The sequence below is a fragment of the Camelus bactrianus genome, chromosome 8 (genome assembly GCF_048773025.1).
Source record: "Camelus bactrianus isolate YW-2024 breed Bactrian camel chromosome 8, ASM4877302v1, whole genome shotgun sequence".
Lineage (NCBI taxonomy): Eukaryota > Metazoa > Chordata > Mammalia > Artiodactyla > Camelidae > Camelus > Camelus bactrianus.
The window spans coordinates 48,209,667-48,235,772 of NC_133546.1; the positions used below are offsets into that span (position 1 = coordinate 48,209,667).

Sequence of the window (26,106 nt, forward strand, 5' to 3'; positions counted from 1 at the left end):
ATGTAAGTTTTTATTCGTTGAGAGATGTTATTAGATATATCATCATATGTCTAATTCAAGGATCAACTATTTTTTCAAGGGTGAGACTATTTTTTTTTTAGTTAAATCGAAAAAGCATTGAAATAAGTAGGAGGCAGGATTCAAATCTCAGCCCCAAAGCTATGAAACTTTAGTCAAGTCTCTTGACCTCTGAAGTTTTGTTTCTTTGTTTGTGAAATGGAAATGCGGACATCTGCCTTGTGGGACTAGTGATAATGAAATGAGATAGCTTCTGTAAAGCATCCTGCAGAGGATGTTGCATGGAGTAGTTGGTAAGAGCTCACTAAGCTCTAGCACACGTTTCCACTCCCCAGTGGGCACAAAGTTGTATGGTCCTCGTTCAGTTTCATTGCTGTGCAGGATTTTCTAAGAAATTTGATTCTTCTCCCACCATACAGGCCTTTCCTTCTTTCCTTTGTATTGCTTCTCTTCTAATTCTGAGCGCTATGTAATAAACTGATGCTTCTGTGAGTGAATCATTTCAGATAGATTTTGACCTAAAATTATGACGGGAACTATTTCCTAGCCACTTTTCTTCTCTAGATATTTTGCACAAGGCATTATAATTCATCAGCTTTCTTTCATGTGGACTGTAGACACATTGACTCCATCCCCAGTCTTCAGGTGCCTTTGTTTTCAGGCCTTTTTTATGGTATCTATGTATGCATCAAGTCCTTGCATTTTTAGATTGGTTTTATACTCAGGCATAATACTTCCCATTCCCATAACTGGGTTCTTCAAGTAAAGGTTTTGGTGTGTAATGATTTTCAGATATTTTCTGTATCTGCGGCTAGCTGACTTTTATTCTGTTATTTAGCTGGGGTTATATAGATACAGTAAATTAGTGAGATTTTTATGGAATTTTGGAGATCTGTAATGACTGGGAAAGAGGTAAGATTCTGAACATGGTTTGTAGCTACTGCGAAGCAACTCCTTTCACTTAGTGAACTCAAAATGAGAGTGAACACATAAAACAGCCCACAGACTCAAACTGAAAACTTCTGGAATAGGAAAGGACTACTGGAAAATATGGCCTGTTTGTTTCATAAGCAGTTCCAAGAAACATTGCAATGTGTACTATATGCACTTTAGCCAAGTTTTCAAATCGTATCACTCTAAGAGCCTAAAGTTAGTGACAGAAAGTGCTTGAGGAATCAGTTCTAAGTGCTTTAGAAGCTCTGCTGGTTTCTTATTAATTTAAATCTTGCCAGCTTCCTAGCTTCCATGAAATACATTGGCATTTCCTTGAAGGGAGTATTATCTCAATCAGTTTGAAAAATAAAGTTGAATTATAAAGAGTAATTATTCATTGAGCAAATTTTTGCAGGTATTTGAACTGAAAAATCTTTCATGCAACTCTCTGGGCAGTCTGTTACAGGGTAATCTTCATTTCTTGCAGTATTACAGATAAGGCACTTGAGGCCCTAATGAGCTTATGTAGATTTTATATATTATTAGCAATTCTTTTTTTTTTTTAACATTTTTTTATTGAGTTAACGTCATTTTACAATGTTGTGTCAAATTTTAGTGTAGAGCACAATTTTTCAGTTATACATGAACATACGTATATTCATTGCCACATTTTTTTTTCACTGAGCTATCCCAAGATCTTGTATATATTTCCCTGTGCTATACAGTATAATCTTGTTTATCTGTTCTGCATTTTAAAATCCCAGTCTGTCCCTTCCCACCCCCTGCCCTCTTGGCAACCACAAGTTTGTATTCTGTGTCTATGACTCTGTTTCTGTTTTGTATTTATGTTTTGTTTGCTTGTTTGTTTGTTTTTTAGATTCCTCATATGAGCGATCTCATATGGTATTTTTCTTTCTCTTTCTGGCTTACTTCACTTAGAATGACATTCTCCAGGAACACCCATGTTGCTGCAAATGGCGTTATGTTTTTGGTTTTTGTGGCTGAATAGTATTCCATTATATAAATATACCACATCTTCTTTATCCAGTCGTCTGTTGATGGACATTTAGGCTGTTTCCATGTCTTGGCTATTGTGAATAGTGCTGCTATGAACATTGGGGTGCAGTTGTCATTTTGAAGTAGGGTTCCTTCTGGATATATGCCCAGGAGTGGGATTCCTGGGTCACATGGTAAGTCTGTTTCTAGTCTTTTGAGGAATCTCCATACTGTTTTCCACAGTGGCTTTCCTTGCTTCCCTCTCCCACTCTTAATGATTTAGATGTCTTCTTTTACAATTTTGTTTATTCTTTTTGTAATTCATGGCAGTTATCTCCTTTCCAGTTATGAGTTTCTCATTTTTGTAGAATCCTGCTTCTTTTCTATTTGGTGTAGACCTGTCAGTATTTCTTTTAGCATGGGTTTGGTGTTGCTAAATTCTTAGTTTTTCCATGTCTGTGAAGTTATTTATCTCTCCTTCTATTCTAAACGATAGCCTTGCTGGATAGAGTATCCTAGGCTGCATCTTTTTTTCATTCAGGACTTTAAATATATCTTGCCACTCCCTTCTGGCCTGTAGTATTTGTGTAGAGAAATCAGCTGAGAGCCTTATGGGGGTTCCCTTGTAACTCACTCTTTGTTTTTCTCTTGCTGCCTTTAGGATCATTTCTTTATCCTTGACTCTGGCCATCTTGGTTATGATGTGTCTTGGTGTGGGTCTATTTGGGTTCTTCCTGTTTGGGACCCTCTGAGCCTCCTGTACTTGGATATCTGATTCCTTCTTTAGGTTTGGGAAGTTTTCAGTCATGATTTCTTCCAATACCTTTTCAATCCCCTTTGTTCTTTCTTCCCCTTCTGGAACCCCTATTATGCGTAGATTGGCACGCTTTATATTATCCCATAGGTCCCTTATATTGTTTCATTGTTTTTTATTTGTTTTTCTCTCTGCTGTTCTGATTGGGTGCTTTCTGTTGTCCTGTCTTCTAGGTCACTTATTCGTTCCTCTGCATTATCTAGCCTGCTTTGTACAGCCTTTAGGTCAGCTCTCATCTCAGCAAACGAGTTTACTAATTCTACTTGGTTCTTCTTTATAGCTTCTATTTCGTTTTTGACATATTTTATATCTCTAAACACTATTTCTTTTAGTTCATTCAGTACTTTGATCACTCCTTTTCTGAGATCTTGATCTAGTAGGCCATCAATGTCTATTTCCTTGATTGTGCTTTCAGGGGATTTCTCTTGGTCTTTTAATTGGGAGTGGTTCTTCTGCTTCTTCATATTGCTCATATCTCTCTGGCACTGTGGCTTAAGGAGTACCAGTTATCTATTTCTCCTGGAGACGGTGTGCTCTTAATGATTTTATCGAGAGGTCTTTGTGTCTTTGCCCTGTTTCGCAAACTCAGCTTGCTGTTTCCAGAGGCCCTTCAATGACGCCCTTGTCTGTGCTGCTCCCAGTGGCTGTCAGCTAGCAGATCGTGCCCCCTTCCAACACTGGGCAGGAGGGTCCAGTGGGCAGGAGGGTCACTCCCCCTCCCGATGCCGCAGTCAGATGCTGCGCTTGGGCGAGGCAGGTAGGCAGATTGCACCCCCTCCCAGCACCGTCATCAGGTGCTGCGTTCCTGCTAGGAAGGTGAGTGGCTGCCAGCCTTCTCCCGGTGCCCATTGCTCTGCTGCTCTGTGCAGCTGCCTGCTCCACCTCGGGTTGGCTCTCTGAAGGCGGGCTTGGGGAAGACTGTGGAACGGCTCCACCCTTACTCCCTGCCAAATCTCAGCTCCTTGTTTGTCATGGCGGCGGGAGTTCTCTGAGGTGCCAGGGCAGAACTATCCTATCTGCCTGGGACTGTAAACAAGTCTCAGTCCTGCCTAGGAGGTTGTGGAGCCCCTGGGTGTGGATTCAGGTCTCGGCCCCACCCCTGCCTGGGCACTGTGAACAGGAGGAGATGGCAGCTGTGGCTGCACCCCTCCTCTCTTCTCGCGAGAAGCGCCAGTAATGATGCTGCAGGTCTGAGGAGACAAAGGCTATGGTGCCCCTCCCCTCAGGGCACACCAGCCCTGTTGCTTTGCTTTTTTCGCAATTTATGGGGGACCGAGGTGGTTCTGCTCCATATCCCCTCCCAGCCACGGCGCGCAGCCCCCTGCAGTCCCCCAGGGCTGCCTCAGTGCAGCCGCCCCAGTGCTCCGCCGGGCTCAGGAAGCCTGTCCTGGTCCCAGCTGCTGGTTCACGTCTCAGGCTGGGTGTTGTGGGGACCCTTTGTGCCAGTTTAACTCAGTTCTGTCAGTCAAGGGGTGCTCGGGGCAGATCTGAGCCTCGGAGGCTCCCTCTCTGTTCTGCTGGCCTCTCCGTTGGAGAGGGAAGACCCAGCGAATAAGTGCCAGTCCTCCTTTGCCGCTCCCTCCCCACGGAACCGGTCCCACACTGTTTTGCATTTTCTTCTTTCTTTTTTCCTTTTCTCCTACCAGATTTTTGGCGTCTTTGTTTTTTGAAGAGGATGATGTTCTGTCAGAGTTCGGCAGGTGCTCTGGTTGGCTGTGTAGGTCCGTAGATGTGAGATTTGGCGTATTTGTGGGAGAGGGTGAGCTACAAGCGTCGTTCTACTCTACCATCTTGCCTCTCTCTATTAGCAATTATTTCTTGCTTCTAATTTGTTATTGAAATGAAATGCCACGTGGTCATAGATGAGATTTTAGTGCAGTTTAGAAATTACTCCAGCTTTCTTAAAATATAATAGTAGTATTTCTTTTTCTTGATATTAATTATTCTGTTTGCTATATATGGTACAAAATTAATCATTTTGAGACTTTTTAAAAACCATGTATATTGAGCAATGTCCTATTTGTACGTAGTGATCTTGTCTGTTCATACTATGTGATCCCCATTGTTCTCATAGCGTACCTCACCTTGCATCTTACACCGTACTCTCTTGAGTACTATGTTGTTAACTCTTTGTAGGCAAACACTTTATTTATCTTGGTGGAGCAATATAATATAGATGAAAGATTTTGGAATCAGACTGATCTACATTCAGATTCTGTCCTGCCATGTAAATGCTGATCTTGAATAACTCCATTATACTCTCGAGTTACGGTTTTCTCAATGACCTGAATACTTATAACAATGTCAGGACTAAATCAGACTGTGTGAAGAATGGAGCATTATTCTTGTCATCTAGCAGATCCTAAATAAATTCTGATTCATGTTTTTTTTGTTGTTGTTATTTTCTATAGCTTAGTACCTTATTTAATGTTTATTTGTCAAATGAATTGTGTCTAAAATTAAAGCTCATGTAAGTCAGTAGGTACATTAAGTACCTGTTATAAACCAACTGCCATGCTTGGTGCTGTGGAATAGGTGTATTGTCAAGAAGTTTACAGTTTAGCTGGAAAGATTGAACATACCTAGTATAGGTAATGAATAACTGTAAAAATAATGTCATTAAATTGAATGGAATAGCTTTGTAAATCTGGGCTTCTCAGAACCTTCAGTTCTAGCAAAGACATCACTGTCTCCCTAAGTAAATTAAGCTCAATGTGGTTTCGTTTCACTTAACCCTTATTTTTAAGTATTATACAGAACAGAACAGTGTTAATTCTAATCACTATTAGCTGTAATGTATAAAGTGTTGGCCAGTACTCCCAGCTTAATGACAGATGATGCTTGATGAAGACTTTTCTTGATGTAGATAAATAAAACTAGTTACTGTTGCTTTTAGAGGGATTACTGATTTACTTGGTTTTTTTATTTTCTGCTTTTTCTGGAGTAAATTAAATATTGTTAAGTTAGTTTTGGTTTATTGATATTTGTATTGAGGAACGCAGTCAGTATTATAGTAAAGTATCAAGAGAATGATATACCTCATATCTGCCACCAAATTCATAGTAAGATCCTATTTTTTAAGATGAACACTAGTTATACTTTACACAGTGTCATTTTGTGGAAAAGAATGAATAAGTTGTTTTTGTTTAAGTTTCTGCGGAATCTGTGTAGTCTTTCTCTTTCCAAAATGACATTCCTTTGTAGGAAATGGTACTCTGGAAAGACTGTTGGTCTAGAAGAGCACAGTTCTGAGTTCTAGTTTCACTTGTGATTGAGTTAGTAGCTTTTCTCATCTACCAAATAAAAATTTTTGATAAGATACTCTTCCAAATTGTATGACTTCTGTGAGTGTTTTGTAAAATTAGCTTTAAACTTTAATGTCCCTGCATTATAAATTTATTTTTTATTGTCTGTATCTAGGGTCCAATCAGCTCATTTAGTAATGAAACCTAGAGTCTAGTGATTGCTATCCCTAAAGTACTTCCTCCTAGCTGAAAGAGTGGTCATTGCACCTACTGGAAGGGCAAGTAGAAAGAGTGGGGCATGTGAATAAGAGAGTTGCTCGTTCTAGGTCAGATTGAATAGCTGTCCACAGAAGCCAAACTGAGTGCGCTGATAAAACGAAGATTGGAATATAGATAGTATTTTTGGCTAATTAATAATTAATCCCTCCCCCATTCACCTGCTTTGATATTTGTCTTTCTCCTTCCTTCCTTTTTATTTTATTTTTTTTTTTACCAAGGATTTAAGTGTTATAAAATGTACTCTTGTTTTAAGTATTGAGGTTCTTTTGGACCAAGAAGTCTGGAGACTTAGAACTTTGTGGTAGGAAGGAAGTCAGGCTATAGTTGAGAAGGAAGTGATTGGGAAAAAAAAAAGCATAAATAAGCCTGAGTGACAGCTACTTATCCCAGAGTATTATGCTTTATTATAGGTATGGGTCCCAAGTTCAGCTCTGAGATTTCTTACCTATATTGTATTAGTATGGCTTAACATTGGGAAGCTTTTATAAATGTTGTGTTCAGGTCTTCCTCTCGGTTTTTTTAAAATTGTTAATCCTCTGTTGATTGGTATTAACTGTGCATAATTTATAGGAAAGACTTTTAAAAGATTATGTGTTTAACTTGGTTCTATTCCTGTACAGTCATGGTCAGAGAGACACAGCACAGATTCTTCTGTTAAGAGGAGCCAAATATTTGCCAGATAAAAATGGAGTAACCCCTCTGGATTTATGTGTACAGGTACATTGTTAATGTATATTCTTAGTTCCTTACTTTATAATAGAAACTGAGACAGGTGAAACCACTTTTTTCTCAAATGAGAGAGTGGGTGCAAAGATTTTTGTTCTGTGGAGAATATGCTCTTTAAAAGGAACTATAATAGTGTAAGAATTATATATTGATCTTCATCGCAGTTTCTAAGACCCTTGACATCTTCAGAGTGATGAGAATGTCTTTTTGTATATTAATGAGATGACGAGTGGCTGAAAGGCCCTAGATAGCTTCAGGAAAGGGGCTGATCGACTGAGGAGCCAACCCCCATGTGATTAGAGGGCAGCCTCCTTCCCTACTCCCAGGAGTAGTCAGGGACTAGAGGTTGAGTTCAGTCACTCGTGACTGATAATTTAATCAACTATGCCCATATGATGGAACTTTACCGTAAAAAGCTTCACAGTGTGGTTCTCAGAGAGCATCCAGGTTGGTGAACACATCCAAGTGCTGGGAGGGTGGCATGCCCAGGGAGGGCATGGAAGCTCTATGCCCCTCCCCACATGGCTTACCCTATGCGTCACTTCTGTTTGGCTCTTCCTGAGGTTGTATCCTTTATAATAAACAGGTAATAAGTAAGGTATTTCCCTGAGTTCTGTGAGCTGCTCTAATAAATTGTCAAACCTAAAGAGGAGGTCCTGGGAACTCCTTGCTTGTGGCTGGAGAGTCAGAATTATGGGCTTGTGATTGGCTTCTGAAGTGGAGGTGGTCTTTTGGGACTGAGCCCCTGCTGTGTGGTCTGTGCTAAATCCAGGCAGTTATCATTAGAATTGAATTAAATTGTAGGACACTCAATTGATGTCCACAAAGAATTGGAGAATTGGTTGGTGTGGAAAACCTACACATTTGGTTTCAGACTTATATGCAAAAGAAATAAATCTTCCTTTAGGGACTTTGTTTTTAAACATAAATAATTTAAAATCTTGTTTTTAGGGTGGATACGGAGAGACCTGTGAAGTATTAATTCAGTATCACCCTAGGCTTTTCCAAACAATTATTCAGATGACACAGAATGAAGATCTCCGAGAAAACATGGTAATGTAATTGTGTTACTAGCTTGTAAAATGATTGTTCATGTTTAGTGTATATGACATTTTACAAATGTGTTTAATAATTTTATTATTACAAATATTTTAATAATTTGAATTTCTTATCTGCATTAAAGGATACGTGTGAATTATATAACAATTAATAAACTTTGCTAATATTTGGGCCTATTAATCTTCCTTCCTCTGGATCTTTGGTCTCTCCTTAAGGTAATTAGAATATTTCCTGTAGGTGGAGAGAAAGAATCTAAGGAGGAATATCATGTTGTAATGGGTAATCATTAGTTTACTCTACTCTTTGAATAATTGTTGAGTTTAAATTTTTCTTACATTTTAGAGGTTTGGGATTCATTTTCCATAAATAAACTTGACAATTTCTGTTCTATTTTTACTTTCTTACTGGGTGATTTTGAACAAAAGATTTTATGTCATCTATATAAGCTTTTGAATTTATGCAAGGGCAAATAACTGTAAAGGACTTGATTGCACCTAATTGAATGTTGGGATACTTATTAAACTAATTGGTACTTCATTTCTTGATAAAATTTAATGGATTATCATGTAATCACATTTTTTTTTTACTTATAAAAAATTTAGTTACGGCAGGTTCTGGAACATTTGTCTCAGCAAAGTGAAAGTCAGTATTTAAAGATTCTAACAAGCCTTGCTGAAGTTGCCACAACAAATGGTCATAAATTGCTTAGGTAAGTGTTTCAAAATATAAGCAAATCAATAGGCAGAAATATCTGTCAGCTTTGTCTCCTTTTAGGCTTTTCTGGGAAAAGTTTATTTTGTTGGGTGCCTTTTGTCAGTGTAAGATGTTCTAAAGATTGCTGAGTTATCATTGTTTTGTTTCAAAGGACCACAGCAATCAGCTACTCCTGAGGAGACTTTCTCTCTCTAAAGAGACTCAAAATAGAGATTTACTTAAGTGGATTTGGGCATATATGTATAGAATTTTGTAAAATGATTGCTTAGACTAAGTCATATAAGTAAAATGTTCATAAAAAAGAATCAAGAAAGTAATTAGGAATCTTGATCACTAATTTGTAAAACTGGATATAGGCGACTGTTCAGCCTCTCAGTACACCCTTGTGATTCTTTACAAAGTTTTCTCCCTGAACTGTTCCCCCTCAGTTCATCTCTTTATCCTTTCCCCCCAAATTCTGTGGTTTTAATGGCTCTTCACTAAGTCATGAAGTTAATGCCTTTATGCATTTTCACGCAACTACGCTTCTTTGTATGTGGTTTAGCCAGCCCAATTAAGTGTAAACAGCTATTTAGAAATGGTTAATGTGTTATTTCTTAGCTTACAGATTTGGCCCACTTCTAATTTGATTACTTTCTACCTTCATAGTTTTCTCTTCACTTTGACTTTTAATACATTGACAATCAGAATAGGTCGTGGTCTTCTCTCACCACTGTACATGCACCTGGACTTTCTTCCTCCCACCTCCATACTGCTTCTTTAAATCAGCTACATGTCAAATCCATGATGTTAGTCCTTTATTCCTGTCTCCCTTCGTACATTTCATATACGTCAGACCAGAATCACACTCTGTGCTACTTACTGAGAAAGCCCCTTAGACTTGATGGTACCAAGATCAGCTTCTGTTTTTTTAGCCATTAGCTTTCTTCAGCAGTCCTACTCAGTCTTCTGTTCGCTAATTTTGTTTTTAATTAGTCTCTTTCTCCGTTTGAGATGACTTTAGACTACCTATAAAATTCATTGAATTCCAGCTTTATATAATGCTCTCCTTTTATTTAGTCGTTTCTGTTAATCCGTTTATATGATGAGGACTTTCTAAGACATAGGAAGTAAAAGCATAGGGTCTGGAGTCAGCCAGACTCAATTTAAATCCAGACATCACCACCTACCATGTGACTTCAGCAAGTAACTTTGTGGAGTTCCCTTCGTCATCCACACATCCATCTGAGACATATTTTTGAGTGCCTGATACCCACCAGGCCATCTGCTAGATAACTGTGAATAAAACAGACTACATCTCACCTTACATTTAATTTACAGTCTAGTTAGGATTTTATTTCATTGTTGGAAAATAATGGTAAATATCTTAATGAATTGTTGTGAGAATGGAATGATAAGGTGCTGCAAAGTGCCCAGCATAATGTCTGACACATGGTAGAGATGATGCTGCTGCTGGAGGTAATGATGATTCTTTCTTAAAATTCCCCATACCTTTAACCTGTTTTCCTACATTAGAAAACTTGTTTCTTCTACTTAAAACTTCGTACTATTTTCTGCTCTTCCTAGTAATCAGAAAGCATTTATGTTTTTATGTATCTATGGTTTTTATATATGTATATATTTTTTATTGAAATATAATCAGTTTACAGTGTTCTGTCAGTTTCTGGTATATAGCATTATTATAAATGTTTGAGTCATACATAAACATATATATATTCATTTTCATATTCTTATTCACCAAAAGTTACCATAAGATATTGAATATAGTTCCCCTGTGCTATACATTATGAGCTTGTTGTTTATCGGAATTTGTGAGAATCCTCCTGTATTTCAAAGTGAGATTACACTCTGCCAGAGTTCAGTAGATGTTCTTGGTGATTCAGTGGGTTTGTAGGTAATTCTTGATGTATTTGTGGGAGAGGGTGAGCTGTGAGTCTCTCTACTCTATCATCTTGGCACCTGCCCCCTATGTATCTATGTTTTTATTTTCAGTTCATCTTTAATATGTACCAAGCAGGTACTAATAAGCTAAGGAATATTCAAATACATTATTTCTTTCAAACCTCACAGTACCTTTGTGATATAGGTATTGTTATCTCGATTTTACAAGAAAATTGAAGTTCAGTGATTTGCTAGACTAATACATAGGAGAACCAGGATGCATATCCTTACTAATAAAGAGCAGATCCTGGGCTCCAATTTAGTTCTTAAAAATGGCAGGAATCTTAGTGGAACAGGAGAAACAGGGTAGGAGAGAGGGACCCATGGGAGAACAAGGTTTAAAACTACTTTGCTAACCTGTGCTGCCTCAACACTTACGATGATACCTTTCAAATGCTCTATAGAATCGGTCATTACAACTAATTTGGTCTATAAATCTCTTTGTTGGGGTTGGTAATGAGTATTGGTTATTAGCATTGTGTTAGAATTTATTGTATTGTTACTGTTTTGGCAAAACCTCGTCCTCCTCCTGTGTTTCTCCTTTAGTCTCACCCCACTGTCACATTCACAACACTTGTGAAACCAGATGTATGGGTTTTATTTATTATTCTCCACACCAGGCAATTCTGTGACATAAGCTGGGTATCCTACAGTTTAACTCAGTCTGACACTATCTACTTGGAGGCAGCATCTGATCCCACAGATTAAGATACCTCCCAATCCCAAGAGACTGCTCCTGACCTCAGATGCCAGTTGCAAGTAGTGGAACCCCAAATTACCCATAACATTTGTTGAGGCTCACTATGACTCAGAGGTTTTCATGACCAACTCCCCCTTGGATTCAGTTATTTCCTAGAATAGCTCACAGAATTCAGGGAGGCACTTTGGTTTACCAGTTTATTAAAGGCTATGGTAAGGGGTACAGATGAACAGCCAGATGAAAGGATATATAGGACGAGGTCTGGGAGGGTCCCTAGTACAGGAGCTTTTGTCCCTATGGAGTTGAGGTGTGTCACTCTGTCTGTATGTGGGTGTGTTCACCACCTGGAAGTTCCCTGAACCCCTTATTATTATTAATTTTTTTTAATGGAGCCTTCATCACATGGGCGTGTTGATCATTAACTCCATTTCCAGCCCGTCACCTTTCTCTGGAGAATGGGGGAAAGGACTAAAAATTGTAAGCTTCTAATTGTTGCATGGTCTTTCTGGTGACCAGCCTCCATCAAAGAGCCCACTGAGTCCCCTCATTAGAACAGAAGGTACTGCTATCACCGAGGAAATTCCAGGGGATTTAGGAACTCTGTGTCAGGAACCAGAGGCAGAGAACAGTATATATATTTTCTATTATCTTACGCTACCAAGGTAGATTCTTAAGAATACAAATTATTCTCCTCTGCCAGTTTATATTTAATGGTCCTTTCACAGATTGCCTTCTTTTGTTCATTTATTTGTCAGTCATTTTATGTTTCTTAACCCACAGTGTGATGTAATTTTGGCCACTTACTTTAATAGAAATTTTAATTAAGAAAATAACTGATTCAAATCTATATGAATTGTGATGATTGATTTGTTATTTAGCACATTTTGGGAAAAATGAATAGCCTTTTGTCTAACTAATTCTAGGAATATTTGCTAAAGCAAGTAAGTATTTACTGAGGACCCTTTTGCACATAGTGTTGTGTTGTTTTTCACTAAATAAGTGAGTTATCTTGCTTTCTGTATATTTATAATTGAAGGTAAAGATAGTTACCAGTGTGCAAATGAAAAGAGAAATCACAGCTGTTTGCTAAGTAAGACACTGAGTGAAAGTATACTCTTTTATTAATCAAAGGTAAGTACATTGACAGGGCTTTGAATTAGGAAACTAATTTAAAAATTTTTGTATTGAGACCTAGTGGCTTGGGAAAAAATGATCATTTTGTAATGAACTAGAGAAGTATGTGATGAAGTTTGGATTTTATGATCTTTTTGTAAAATATGAAAGAGATATTTCACTGGTTGGAAAGTGAAAAATGACATTTTTTAGATGAGCGACTTAGCTTGGAAGAAGTTTAACCTGGGTAAAATAATGTAACATTATTAGACTATATTAATAATTGATGATATTCACATTATATTGTGTAAGAAAATTCTTCTTACCTTAAGATCCTAAGATAACTCATGAAGTATTCCCTAGATCAGGTGCTTAAAAAAATTTATATATATGGTAATTTCCCAGAGGAAAATTAAATTCATATCTTTCTCATAGAAGAATTTGAGAGTCATTGGAGTTAACTTCCGAGAGCTGCAACACAGTAAAAGAAGGAAGTGGTTTCAACCAAACTGCATTTCTATTTTGACAGTCTCAACAATCTTGTGATATAGAATCAGAAACAACTTTGTAAAGACAAATATGTAAAACCCAGTGCAAGTTAAACAATGATTCTATACACATTTGATTCCAAGTCACTAAAATGATGTAAAAGTTTTGCTAATGTGTTGTAGCTATCCCACCCAGTCATGTACAGTATGGGTAACAATAGCTATTATATTTTACTAACACTTGTAACTGAGAGCTAACTTTTACTGACTGGTTTTAACAATTTAATAATTTTTAGAATGGAAAACAACATGAATGTTGAAATAAAAATGTCAGGAAATTTTGGTTCAGTTGTCACTAGAATAGAAAATATCTTCTAATTTGTCATTTATCAAATTGGAGTACTTAGTGTAGGCATTTGCTGTTTCCACGTTATTAATCATTATTGTTTTAATGTTAGGTGTTGGCCTAAGATCATAGTCAACATTTCTGCTATTGGTTCTCAGTGAAATGTTCTCAGAATTCTGAAGAATCAATTTAATTTACAAATATACTGTTCTATAGTAGTGATTTTCTTAATATTTTATGTTTTGGCTGTATTCTAATTGCTTAAGGATTAACAAATCATATGCAATCCAAATAATGTGTATCTGCTAACTGCCTGGTAAACACAACATTCCATCCCATATCATGATAAGAAAGGAATTTTATATGAAAACAAATATACATATGTATATGCATGACTGGGACATTGTGCTGTATGCCAGAAATCGACACATTGTAACTCATGGTACCTCAATTTAAAAAAGAAAAAGAAAAGGATTTTATTTGTTACATTATGAAATAGATGGTAAATGTAATAAAAATGTTTCAATAAATATTTTAAGATGTAATTTGTTTCATTGAATCTAATCTGTTCATATTTTAATTTTTATTTTCAGCATATCTAGTAATTACGATGCTCAAATGAAGAGCCTTCTAAGGATTGTGAGGATATTTTGTCATGTCTTTCGAATTGGTCCGTCTTCTCCTAGTAATGGAATTGATATGGGCTACAATGGGAATAAAACTCCAAGAAGCCAGGTGTTCAAGGTCAGAAAAGTATATGCTGTTGTTAGGAAGATAGATGTAAAAGATGAACTTGACAAAAAGCACACATTCGTTAATCAGAAACCTCATAAACAGGGTGTGAGTTTGGTTTATACCTGTGTCACTTTTTAAACTTAGACACACCTTTCTCCTTTCATCTCTGTCTAATCAACAGCAAGTCTCAAAATTAATGAGCTTTCTATATTTTTCTTACAAGTTAAATTTTAATTTCATTAGTGTTTTATTCTATGAGTGAAGATATTTAATGTTTAAATCTAATTAAATTTGCTTTTTTATTGGATTATAGGTCTTTAATTTGGCAGTATGCTGCTATCACACTTTAAAAAATACTTTTTTCAGAAAGAAAGAAAATATCCAGTTTTTATTTTTGGTTTTGTTAATCGTGTGTGTTCTGTGTGTATCTGTGTGTCTTTTTAAAGTAAGTTTACTTTCATTTACTGAGTTTACTAACAATTCCTGGGATAACTTCAAGGAAGAATCATTGAGGTATTTTCTTAGTATATTTTGTATTGCTTCAGCTGCTGCTGCTTTGCACATTTATGAATGGAATCCTTCCCAGTGGAATTCCCAAGGCAGTGTAACCATGTCAAATTATAATTTTGTGAAGTAAACATAATGAACATGGCTATAATTGCTATTGTTAATGCTTTTTTTGTGGCATTATATTTTTAAATCACTCAGATTTTGGACAAATGTATAATTTAATAACTGTTTTCACTTTTTTTTTTAAAGGTAATTTATCTGGAGAGCTTTTCACAGTATGCAGTTAGCTTTAGAGTTCATGAAAAATTACATTTCTTTAAACAGCCTTTTGGGTGTAAATATAAGTTGTCTTATCAGAAAGATGATATAAGTGTTTTTATGTGCCACTTCCTCAAAATCTACTTATAATTGACAGCTTTACTATCTATAAAATTTGAAATTAAATGAAGTTAAATTAATGGTGTATGCTAAGTGATTCTTTTCCTACACGGCAAATTTTTGACAGACACTTATAAATAAATGGTTTGCAAGCATTTTGACGCTAGTCGAGTCTCCAATACCTAGAAGAGGAATGATATAGCCTTTTAGGATAGATATATGTAAGTTTCTGTGCATCTGTTTGTTGGCTTCACTCTCTTTTAAAAAAAAATTGAAGTATGAAAGAATGTTCAGCCACACATGCGCATGCTGCTCTCCTTGTTTTCTTTTGTGTGTGCCATTCTTTTTCTTTCTTCTTTTTTTCCCCCCTATTGTGCCATCTCCTGGAAGAAGGAAGTTATGCATCTTCTTGTAATTCAGATTTAGCTTTTTAACATAGGACTTCCTTTAATACTAGTTAGAAGTAATAACTTACTGTTTCTGTAAAAATCTGAATCTTCATTATCGATCCTCTGTTTTGTTAGTGCTGTTTTAAGTGGGTTTTACTGTTTAAGCATTCACATTCCAGGAAGTTGTTATTAATGTGTTCTGGTATGGCTCATGCTGTTAGTTACTGAATCTACCCCTGATTGATTTTGTCCTCATCCTTCTACTCATGTATAATGATGAACAGAAAATCAAACCAAGTATAGATGTAGTCACTATTATACAAATTGGGTATAGATTATATTCATTATTACCTTTTTTTGTTTTGTTAAAATTTCGATATGCCACCTATTGCTAATGATAGCAGAAAATATGTGCTAAGTAGCCTCTCTAGTCATTTAGTGCTTGATCTAAATGTTGTTTGCTGCCTAGCCAGTTAGCACAGATACAATAGAGTAGAAAGGTGTATCATTGTTTTTCTTTTAGCTTTTCTTCTATGGAATCCAGACTTCATGTTTTGATTGTTATATATCAGTGATATATATAACATATAAAGTTCTTTCCTTCTATTTTATTTCATTTGTAAGTATCTTTATTTCTTTTTTTAAGGTTGTTTTTTTTTTTGTTCTGTATCATTGACAACTGCTTTTGTCTGTGACCACTTATTTTCTCTTAAATTTTGACCTTTCACTTTGGTAAAACAGTGTTATATAACTCAGCCAATTTTTAAAAACATTAACAAGTGTTACTTTTGAAGGATTGATTAATCTCTTTCCATCTAATTTTATTAATTAAATGTAGACTCTTTAAAGGATGGCAAAAAGATTTGGCATCCCACTTACAAGGATAAAAATACAAACTACATTCTCATCTATGTATATAAGGTCTTCTGTTCATTGTATGGTGACTGAAGTTGTAAAAATCTGAACCGTTTGTTGAGTTCCTGCATTGTTAGATTGGAAATACCATTTTTAATTTTTACCACATTTAGTCTAAGGGAGCAATTGATCCCTACTTTCCATTTCATTAACTAGGTACTCTAACTTGTCACTTTATTGTTAGAATTAGCTAATGGGTTTTCCATTAAGAATGAGTGGGTTTATAGGCCATGTGTTTTTAGTAGGTGAAATTGTTTAACATCCTGTTACTAGCTTTCTGATTTATCTTAGAAGTCCTTTAAGTTAATCTTAACACTTAGCCATTTTTTCAGTGTTAACAGATTTTTATCTAGAGCCTTTGCAGCATCTGAAGGAGAAGGTAGTTTTGGTTATTGAAGCAGGATGACCATAGGGAGGACAGTTTAGGCTTCCTGAATCTTGATATGCACTTTCCTTGTGAGTAGTAAGCTAGGACTATTAACTGTTTCATAGAATTGTAACTGGGAGTATTTGGAAGCCAAGAAAAATTGAGAAACTTAAGATCTTATCTTTTGGATTATGGCATTTGACATTATCAAGTTGAGAATAGTCAGATTAACAGAGAATTTTAAGATACTGTTAATGAGTTTAAGTTAGTAATGCTTTTCCTGTCAAATTTGTATCTCACTTTGGCACATGGATCTTGAAATTTTTTAAATTGTCCAACAAATTTGGGATTATATATTATAGTTTTAAATTATTAACTTGAAATGTTTTGAAACTCTTATATGATTGTCATATCATTGTTCTTATAGGTAGAATATAATTCTTTGGTGAAGATCACTCAGTAATATAAAATGAAGTGATGTGTTTTCATAGTGCCAAGAAGCTCTGATTCATTTTCCTGTAACAATTGATATGTACAGTGCTTTGTGTCTGATATTTTTTGTTATTATTTATGAATATAAAATGCATCACAGCTATTGTTTGCAACTGTTTATTTTTAATTTAAAAAATTAATTTTAGCCCTTCTTATCTGTGGCTGCTACCACAGTTAGAAATTAAAGTTATTTTCACAGTATTTTTTTTTGTTATTGAGGAGTGAATTTTCTGAACAAGTCTTCAAAGGGATGACTCTCTAGGTAAAAATACTTTAAGGTTGGGATTTAGTTTTAGTGCATGTGTGAAAGAAGGAAACAGTGGGAAAAAGAAAAGTAAAGAAAGAGCTAAGATGCTGTACTACTCTTCTTTTTTTTCCCCTCATTTTCTTTTAATTCTTAGCTGTGTTCCTTTCTAGCTTTTCTCAGTATCTTTATTGTCACTATCACTTTACACATATCTGGCTTTTGGGGGGGATGGTATTTCTGGGTTATTCAGAATTCGTCTTGAATTTTGCAGGTTGTCAGTATTTGAGAATAGTATGGCTCTAGTTCAGGCTCAGTGCCCTTGTCCACATGAGCAGCAGGCATGACTTCCTGCCTTAGGCTTCGCCTTCATCTGGTGTGCTGGTTTCCTGGGTTTTAGCCCTTCTCATTTAGAGGCCAATTATTCCTTTTTCCTTTTGTCTCAAGCAGTTTTACATTACCACCTGTTCCTTCTTTTTTGGAAGTTCATTTTCTGATGTTTACATGAATAGTTTTGCCGACGTAAGAAGTTCTTTTTCATCTTTTATAGCAGGTTTCATGTTTTTCTCATGAACAGACACTATAGACCCAAACTTGAATCATGATTAAAATTAGGATGTTTTCAGTGAAGGTAGCATGTCAGTGTTGATGGCAGCTGGCGCTTCTTGCCCTTCTTTTCAGCAGCTCAGGGACGGGTTAAGCAGTTAGGCACCCAGCTTCTGTGTCTGACCATGAAAAAACCTACTTTGTGGGAGAACCTCAGAAAGGATTTCTCAGAAATTTGTTCCTTACTTTGCTTACCTGTTCATCTACAATGTGCTAACTAAATATTTGTTGCATGAGTGAAGTAACTTTTTGTTGATGGTGGTAAGTCTCCTCTGCCCCCCTATTTTTTGGTTTCATATTTAAGAGTTAGGGGTGATTTAATTCTTTGCAAAGCCAATAATTAGAATATTGTCAAAAAATAATGTTCTGGAAATCTTAAGAAAGGCTAAAGATAATAACGGGGATTTATTAGATAATAATTGCAAAGAATTTCTTGCAATGTTCTAAACATTTTCTAAAGTTGCAAATATGATTGTATTATCTCTTTACATAGTGGTTTTTAAAAGTAAGATGATTTCTTTTAGTTGAATATTTAAAAGTGGGTCTTTCAGAAGCACATGGTCTAGTTTATAGTGTTCTGTGATCATGTAAGAATCAAAAAGTAAGATTACCTTTTATATTCATTTGTAGGAAGATAGTTTATCATTCTCAAAAGGAATATTTAAAAGTGTTGGAATGGGAAGACCATGTAACCACTCCTCCCTCTGATCCCCCATGTGCTTTCACTATTAATCTTTATTTACAATTAAAAATGTTCTAAAAGGCCTTTTATCCCCCGTAGCTTTGAGATATAATTATTATATAAGGTTGCATAACTTTAAGGTGTACAGTGTGATTTGATACGGTATAAATTACAAAATATTTACCACAATCAGGTTAGTTAACACATCCTTCATGTCACATAATTACCACTTTGCCATTGTTGTTACAGTGGGAGCATTACAGCTCTACTCTCATGGCAGCTTTCAAGTGTACAATGCAGTTTGACGACCAAGTCACGTGCTGCACGTTAGATCCCCAGTAGCATGTCTTTTACTAGTAGTTGGGCATTTGTATGTCTGCCTGTGTTAAAAAAAATACATGAATTACTAGAAATGATGTATATATTTGATCTCTCTAGTACTTAGTCCTGTTGTAGCATCTGTGATCACATAATATTTTAAAAATAAAATTCATTTGCTGTTAATTTGCAAAAGACATTTCATTATTCTCAAAAGAATATTTTAAATAGTGTAGAAATTAGAAACTACTCCAATCTTTTCCTTTTTTATTAAGCTGTTAATCTTTTTACTCTGAATTATGAATTTGTTAGTTAGATAGTTCATAGGTATTAGAGATGGAGTATGTGTTTGTGTGTGAGTATGCCTTTGTATGTGTATGTGTGTGTATATATAAATATGTCATATTTTTAAATTTCTTGTCATAAATTTTCAGGAATTACATGTAAAGAAAAGAGTGTAGTAAACTAAGTTCTTTTTAAGCTCTTTAGGAATTCTCATTTTTTTTAATTGAAAAAAGACGTACAATTAAAAATGTTTGACACATTAGTACAGTAAAGGTTAGGGGGATTGTACTAATAAAAGTAATGTACGGTTTTAAAACTATTCTAAATATTTGAAAATTTTTAAAAGAAGAAAGATAGCTTATAATTTTTTGTTGGAGTTTGGTTTTCCCTTTTTTATTCCAAGGAATAAATAAATGCAAATTAAATTTTTCTAAAAGTGAGGAGATTATCATTTATATGACATTCGTATATTTTTGTTACTTACCTTTACGCATTACTGTCACATTAACTTGGGAGAGTAGAAGAATCTAGAATAAATATTCCCTTTTATAATTCTTGTTTTGGCTGTGTGGATTTTTTATCCTGTAGTTTAAGAATATTTTAAAAACACTTTTCTTTTTCTCTTAGCCTCTCGAATTGCTTTGGCATTCATTAGATGAATGGCTAGTTTTAATAGCTACAGAACTGATGAAAAACAAAAAGGACTCAACGGACATCACTTCTATTTTATTGAAACAAAAAGGCCAAGATCAAGATGGTACTTCCATTCCTCCATTTGAACCTCCAGGACCTGGGAGCTATGAAAATCTATCCACTGGCACAGGGGAATCTAAACCAGATGCTCTTGGAGGGAAACAGGAAGCCAGTGCAGACTGTCAGGATGTTATTTCTATGACAGCTAACCGGCTAAGTGCTGTCATTCAAGCTTTTTACATGTGCTGTTCTTGTCAGATGCCTCCAGGGTAAGAAGGTTTCTGCTTGTTTCGTGTGCTGGTTTCTGCCTGTCAATAACCAATGTTGTGGCTGGAGCAGCCCTTGTGGTTCTTATTATGATTGCAAGACACCCTACAGCAATAACCATCAGGAAACTTTGAAAAAAAAAAAGGTTTATTACTTACAGGACCTGGAAATTACATGGCACACCTGGGGCCACACGGCAAGGTCGCCGGTAGAAAGAGAGCTCATGGGCCTGGGGTTCTGCTTTTATTGGGGTTGAGGCCTAAGACTTCGAAAGCTCACTCTTTATTGGTGAATTTAAAACACGAGAGCAGGAATAAAGCCAGGGAAGAGAAAACACCAGTGACCCAAATGGTCAGTTATTAAAACCAACTAAGATCTCTAACACAAAGGAGCTTAGAGATTCTGGGACTGGCTCTTTTTTTAGTTGTGGGGCTGGCATTGTTTTTATTCAAAATAGCCATCTTTGAAGTGGATGCCTCTATATTCATAGCTTAAGGCAGGCACTCACATTACAAAAAAAAAGAAAACCGAACTGTCTGGGCTTGCAGTGCAATCCATCATGTGATGCTGAAGCCTCCAAGTTAGTGGTGAGGATGTTAACTGCATAGGTGGCTGATATGCTAGAAGTCAGGGGTAGGGCACATTGTAACCCAAAAGGTACACATGTAAATAGGAATATAGTAGCAAATCCTATACGAATTAAATAGGCAATAGTCTGAAGTTCAGTCCATACCCATTGTCCCAAACTTGAAGGGTCTTGTAGTGAAGCTAAGTCAGTGATCTGGGGGCCCTAGGAATCTTCTGAGATTTTGGTAATAATGTGAAATGTTTTAACATGTTGGGCCATCTGCTGTAAGGTTTGAACTTGTTCTGAGTTAGTAGATAGCTTCATATCTCATCGAACCTGTCTCAGTTCTGAGAATAGGTCCGTTGAGTTAAAGGATTGTGTCATTTCAGGAGATGGATTCCCCAAGTTAGGCCTGTGTGGTACATGTATTTGCATCAGGTTATTTTATAAAAGGCATTTCTATAGAACCAAAAGAAAAAACAAACATTAATGATTGATGAAAATTATGATCCTGGTCTCTGAGTTCTGAAGGCAGTAGTCAAGATTTCTAGATACTGGGTAGGCATGGCAATCCGATATATTTTCCTGGTTTGCAGTTTGAATGTATCTCATAATTTTTCTGAGTGGTCCATATAGCAACAGGCCATATATGAGCTGCTGTGGTTATTTCTCTGAAACTTGCATCAAATATTCCCACTTTATCTTGTATGAATTTGGAAAAGGGACAGTTTTAGGTCTCAGCGATTCCGAGTCAGAGAGGTAGGAGAAAAATTGGAAGCATTATATTGGAGAAATGAGAAGAATTCAGTATCCAGTCCAGTTTGCAGGTAGAAAACAAAATCTCAAAGACAATTAATTAACAGTACTGGAATCTGTTAGCTACAGGGGTACACTATGGTTTTCCATTGAAATAATTTTTGTCTCTACCATTGCCTCCGTTTCTATCAGAGATAATCACAGTAAGACTAATTTGTATGCAGTATACATCTAGACTTGTTAATCTTGACCTGGTTATTTACATAAGCAGAGCAAGAATAGTGATTGACCATATAGTCTCTTTTAAGTCTGTGTTACTGGAACTTTTCATAGGGAATCTCATATTGAAAGTTTTAAAACCTATTAGAGGCCAAGAAGCGAAGCCAGGGACTTGCCATCACACTTTGCCTGCAATACCAACAGATTTGGGTGAGTTCCTCTCCAAAATATTCTGAAGTTTTTGGGCCTGCCAGGAAGTGACCTTCTTTACTCACCTAGTAAATCTGCTGGGAACCCTGTAAGCAGGGTGTCGGGTCGCTTTTTCCAAGTGCTTTTAATGACTCCATAAAATTAATACCCTTAATTCCTTTAAGTTGTGTGGTCATATCTGAGTCTATGCATTTCTCTCTCGAATATGACATTCTAGTCAAAGCCTTAGTAATATAACCAGTGTTTTCAATTGTGTCCTATTACAAGGAGAATGGATTCTTGCTGAATTTAATGCAAGTCATTATAATTGCCATGTAAGTAAGAATACTCACTGAGAGTTTCCAAATTCTGGAGGGATCAGGTAGGGAGAAAAAGTAATTGTTTCATCTTTATTCACAAAGGTGTACTTTATCAAATTGGAGTGTCATAGCTGGCTTAAAAGAAAGGTTCCTTAAACTTGGAAAACGAAAGATTAAAGAACCAGCAATATGTCAAACAAAAATTCATACAAAATTATAATCACCCTCACCAGTTCATTTAGTCCTATGTAATTAATATTTGATCTTGAGCTTCTGTTAGCAGTTTTATGAATTCAGTTATCCTTTAGAGTTTTGTAAATGCTTACCCAGTTCAGTGGTATGATCTGAAAGTGATCAGAAACCTATTTTATCACAGTCCTTTCCATGAATCTCCTTGAAGATGAAGCGCTTTTGCAAAAGCATCTGAGTAAAACAGTAACTGTCTATAATGGAAAAAGACTTAAAAATGCCCACGGTTAAAGATCTTATGAGAACTCATTATAATTCACTTGACAGGGGAATTTGGCTATTTCTGTGACATACAACATTTTAAGATGATAACCAGAATTATGGCTGATAATATTATATATCAAGTTTTTAGGAATTTCATTTTATTTCTGGCACACATAATAATATATATCCATACAAGGATATCTGTAAAGAAGGTTTAACATTATTTCTTATTTGTCATGTAATTTAATGTATCAAATAAGCCTAATTAGTTTAATGTCTCTCTTTTTATAAGGAGAGGTAACATATATTTGAGATGTTCCAGAGGCCATTTGAAAAAACCCCAAAGTTCTTTTAGGTCAAAAAGACTTATTTAGAGTTTGATTTTGAGAAGTTCGTCAAAAAATATCAAAAGTTTTTTGACACTTGATTAAATAGGATCACAGATCATTATGAAACAGTACTTAATTATCTGCTTAACCGAAGTAACAGATGATTTTAAAGGCAAATGCAGACTCTTACATTGTTGTGAGCAAATCTTAACTCTTTGTGTTAAGATTTTTCTTAAGTAATCAAAGACCTGATTTTAGACATCCGACACACAGGAAATTATTTTGATAAAACACAAAATCTTTGCTTTTTTCTAGCCAGATTACTTAAATGGTTAAGAAAAACCTTTCATGGTCTCTCATCAGGAGCAGACCAATACTGCAGGAAAACTCCTTTTAGCAGATGAAAGAAAATTACCTAACCATACCACTGATACTAAAACTTATTAAACAGAAACCCTTATGGTAACAATTGGATTTTGACCACCTTCACTACATAAAGTAAAATCCTCTCATTCTGTATCTTTCAAACTTTATACACAATTTTGTCCTTTATTTTCCTCTTTCCTATTCTGAAATAACCAACTTTACTTCGGGACAAAATTACTTTCATTTCCCTTAACAAAAATGCATGTCTGTACCTCATACCTTTCTTACCCCAGAACATATTCTGCTTTCCTTGTTGCATACAGAGACATTTCCTCTATCATATCCAGTTGTCTCACTTACAGATATTAATTAGAAGTATTAACCCTTAGGAACTTAAATTTTTTGTGAAAACTGAGAAGCAATTGTAAACTGCCTACTACATCAGCATTCTTTATATTGGCAAATCTGTGAATACACTTCATAATTTTTAGAAGCATATGCTTCCTTACAGTATAATTTTTCAGTGTGGTACAAGACATGTTTACCAGTAGAAGCAAATTTATCTTTAGTTCCTCTATAATAGGAAGCCAAAATGTAAATAAACCTTTGCTCAGTGATTAATGTTTCAATATTTTACCTTACTTGGAAATGATCTAGATATTCAGTAAATTTTCTGTCATTTAATTTAACTTCACAAAACTCTAAAGTTTCAAGTTACCAAAGATATCTGGGCAACTTTTTAAGTAGACATACCATAATACTTAACTATCACTGAAAAGTTCACCTAAACTCTTATTCTGCTTCCTCTATTTAAATCACTTGTACTTAATTGTTATGTTTAGGTTACTCACAAAAGTCTTATGAGGCATTAGACAAAGTCAGCTGTCTTCCCAAGCTGCTGACAGATTTTGTAACCTAGATAACGAACTTAATTGAATAGTAAAGCCAAGTAGAATAAAAGGTAGAATGTCTGCATTATATCTAATGTTGATAACTCTGAGACATACTTACTTTAATTAAACCAGTAAACTTAAATTAGCTTTTATTTACAGAAGATTGTCCCAGATCACATGAACCTGAAAAACATTTGGATTAATTTCTATATTACTGAGCTTTAGGAATACTTAATTTATAGTACTTATTTTTTAAGCCTAAATTAAATAACAGCTCTTTTACAAATTAATTTTAGCAACATCATCCAGAGGTAGAGGGCAAAAAGTCACTTATAATATACATCCAACAATGTACATAAATGTGCAGACAGACACAGAGACCCTGTAGCTTCCATTCCAAAATTTTAGCTGTGAATTAGGTACAACAATGTACAACTTACTGGCTTATGAATCATGTTTGAATCCAAATTGTGTCTGGCAGACAGACCAAGTTAAGGTTACCTGCTTCGGTGGCTAAAGCTTTTTACTAATACTTGTGGAGAAGACTTTCAAGATTTGTATTTGTCCTTGACAAGTAATCTTAAGGAGACTGTGGACTAGATTTTGGGCATGAGTGCTTTTATAACAGTTTGTATTTCAAAATGCTTTTTCACTCCTCCCCTCCTTTTTTTCCCCTTCTGTCTCAGGTGATTGTGGGCAGAGTTTTAGTTACCTCCTGGGATATTTATATTTCAAAGACATGGTAAAACTTAAATCTTACAGGATAGAGAAAGAATGTAGGTTTTCTACTAGGATTTTTAGTGCCTTTTGGATGGTCTTGGCATTCCCAATAAAATGTAGTAGGGCCACACTGTAATTAGGGGGAGTGTCCTGTGAAAATAATTGTCTGGACTCAGGGTCAAATGGGGCTACTCCAGGGTTGGAAATGAAGGGGTCTGTTGAGTTACTGTGGTCATGGAAATGATAACCCCCTTGGACCATGTTAATTTTATGCAGCAGCAGAGGGGTCCCATCTGAATGTTTTCCATTAACAGTGAGCCTTAGTAGTGATCATTGTGATGGAAGGTCAGCATGGTGACATTAAATATCCAGGCAAGGAGAGGAGGGGTGTTAGTGTGAATATTGGGGGTCTGGGGGGCCTTTGCCTTCTCGTATCCATTTTTTCTTCACCAGAGTCTACCATAACCCTGTCAACTTTTGCCTTGGCGACAGGGATGCCATGTGAGGCATGTTTCTTAGTTCTGCCCCGTTCAGGGGAAAGCGAGAAGGGGCTCAGGATCTGTGGTCTCTGGAGGAAACAAGCCTGTGGCCCAAATGGATCGTTAAGAAGGTTATGGATTTTAGAGTCTTCAGAGATACCAACCAGTTGATGCATTTTGACTGTCGTAATAATTTAGAGCTTGTTACAAACAAGAAAACCTGCAGTAGTCAGCTCCTTCCTCTTCTTCCTGTGCATAAAATATTTAGGAAAGGGGTGAATATCAGTTAAGGAATAGTTTTGATCTCAGTTTCTACTTGTTTTTTTCTGTTACCTTCATCTTATGTGTTGTTACTGGAAATTTTTGAATGATGTCACTGTGAGCTGCTTTGTAGATAGCTGCTTTCCTTTCCAGGCTGTCCCAAGAAAGCACTCCAGGATTGAGGTCCGTCTCTACTAGCATCCTATCCACAGGTTCTTTGGTAAAAGCCCTCAGGCTTCTGGAATGTAATACCGGTGTCTTGGCGTGTTAGTATGCGTGGCACTGAATAACGCCCAAGAA

The 26,106-nt window shown here is 35.9% G+C and overlaps 1 protein-coding gene across 2 annotated transcripts in view; it reads left to right on the forward strand.

Moving 5' to 3' along the window:
• Positions 1 to 26,106, forward strand: part of HACE1 (HECT domain and ankyrin repeat containing E3 ubiquitin protein ligase 1) — a 90,041-nt gene that overhangs the window by 30,172 nt on the left and 33,763 nt on the right. For both annotated transcript variants that reach the window (XM_074368578.1, XM_074368579.1), the window contains 5 exons: positions 6,906 to 7,002; positions 7,963 to 8,064; positions 8,673 to 8,779; positions 13,966 to 14,116; positions 19,921 to 20,255. In XM_074368578.1, the coding sequence (XP_074224679.1) occupies positions 6,906 to 7,002; positions 7,963 to 8,064; positions 8,673 to 8,779; positions 13,966 to 14,116; positions 19,921 to 20,255 (792 nt within the window). The remainder of the gene's footprint in view (positions 1 to 6,905; positions 7,003 to 7,962; positions 8,065 to 8,672; positions 8,780 to 13,965; positions 14,117 to 19,920; positions 20,256 to 26,106) is intronic.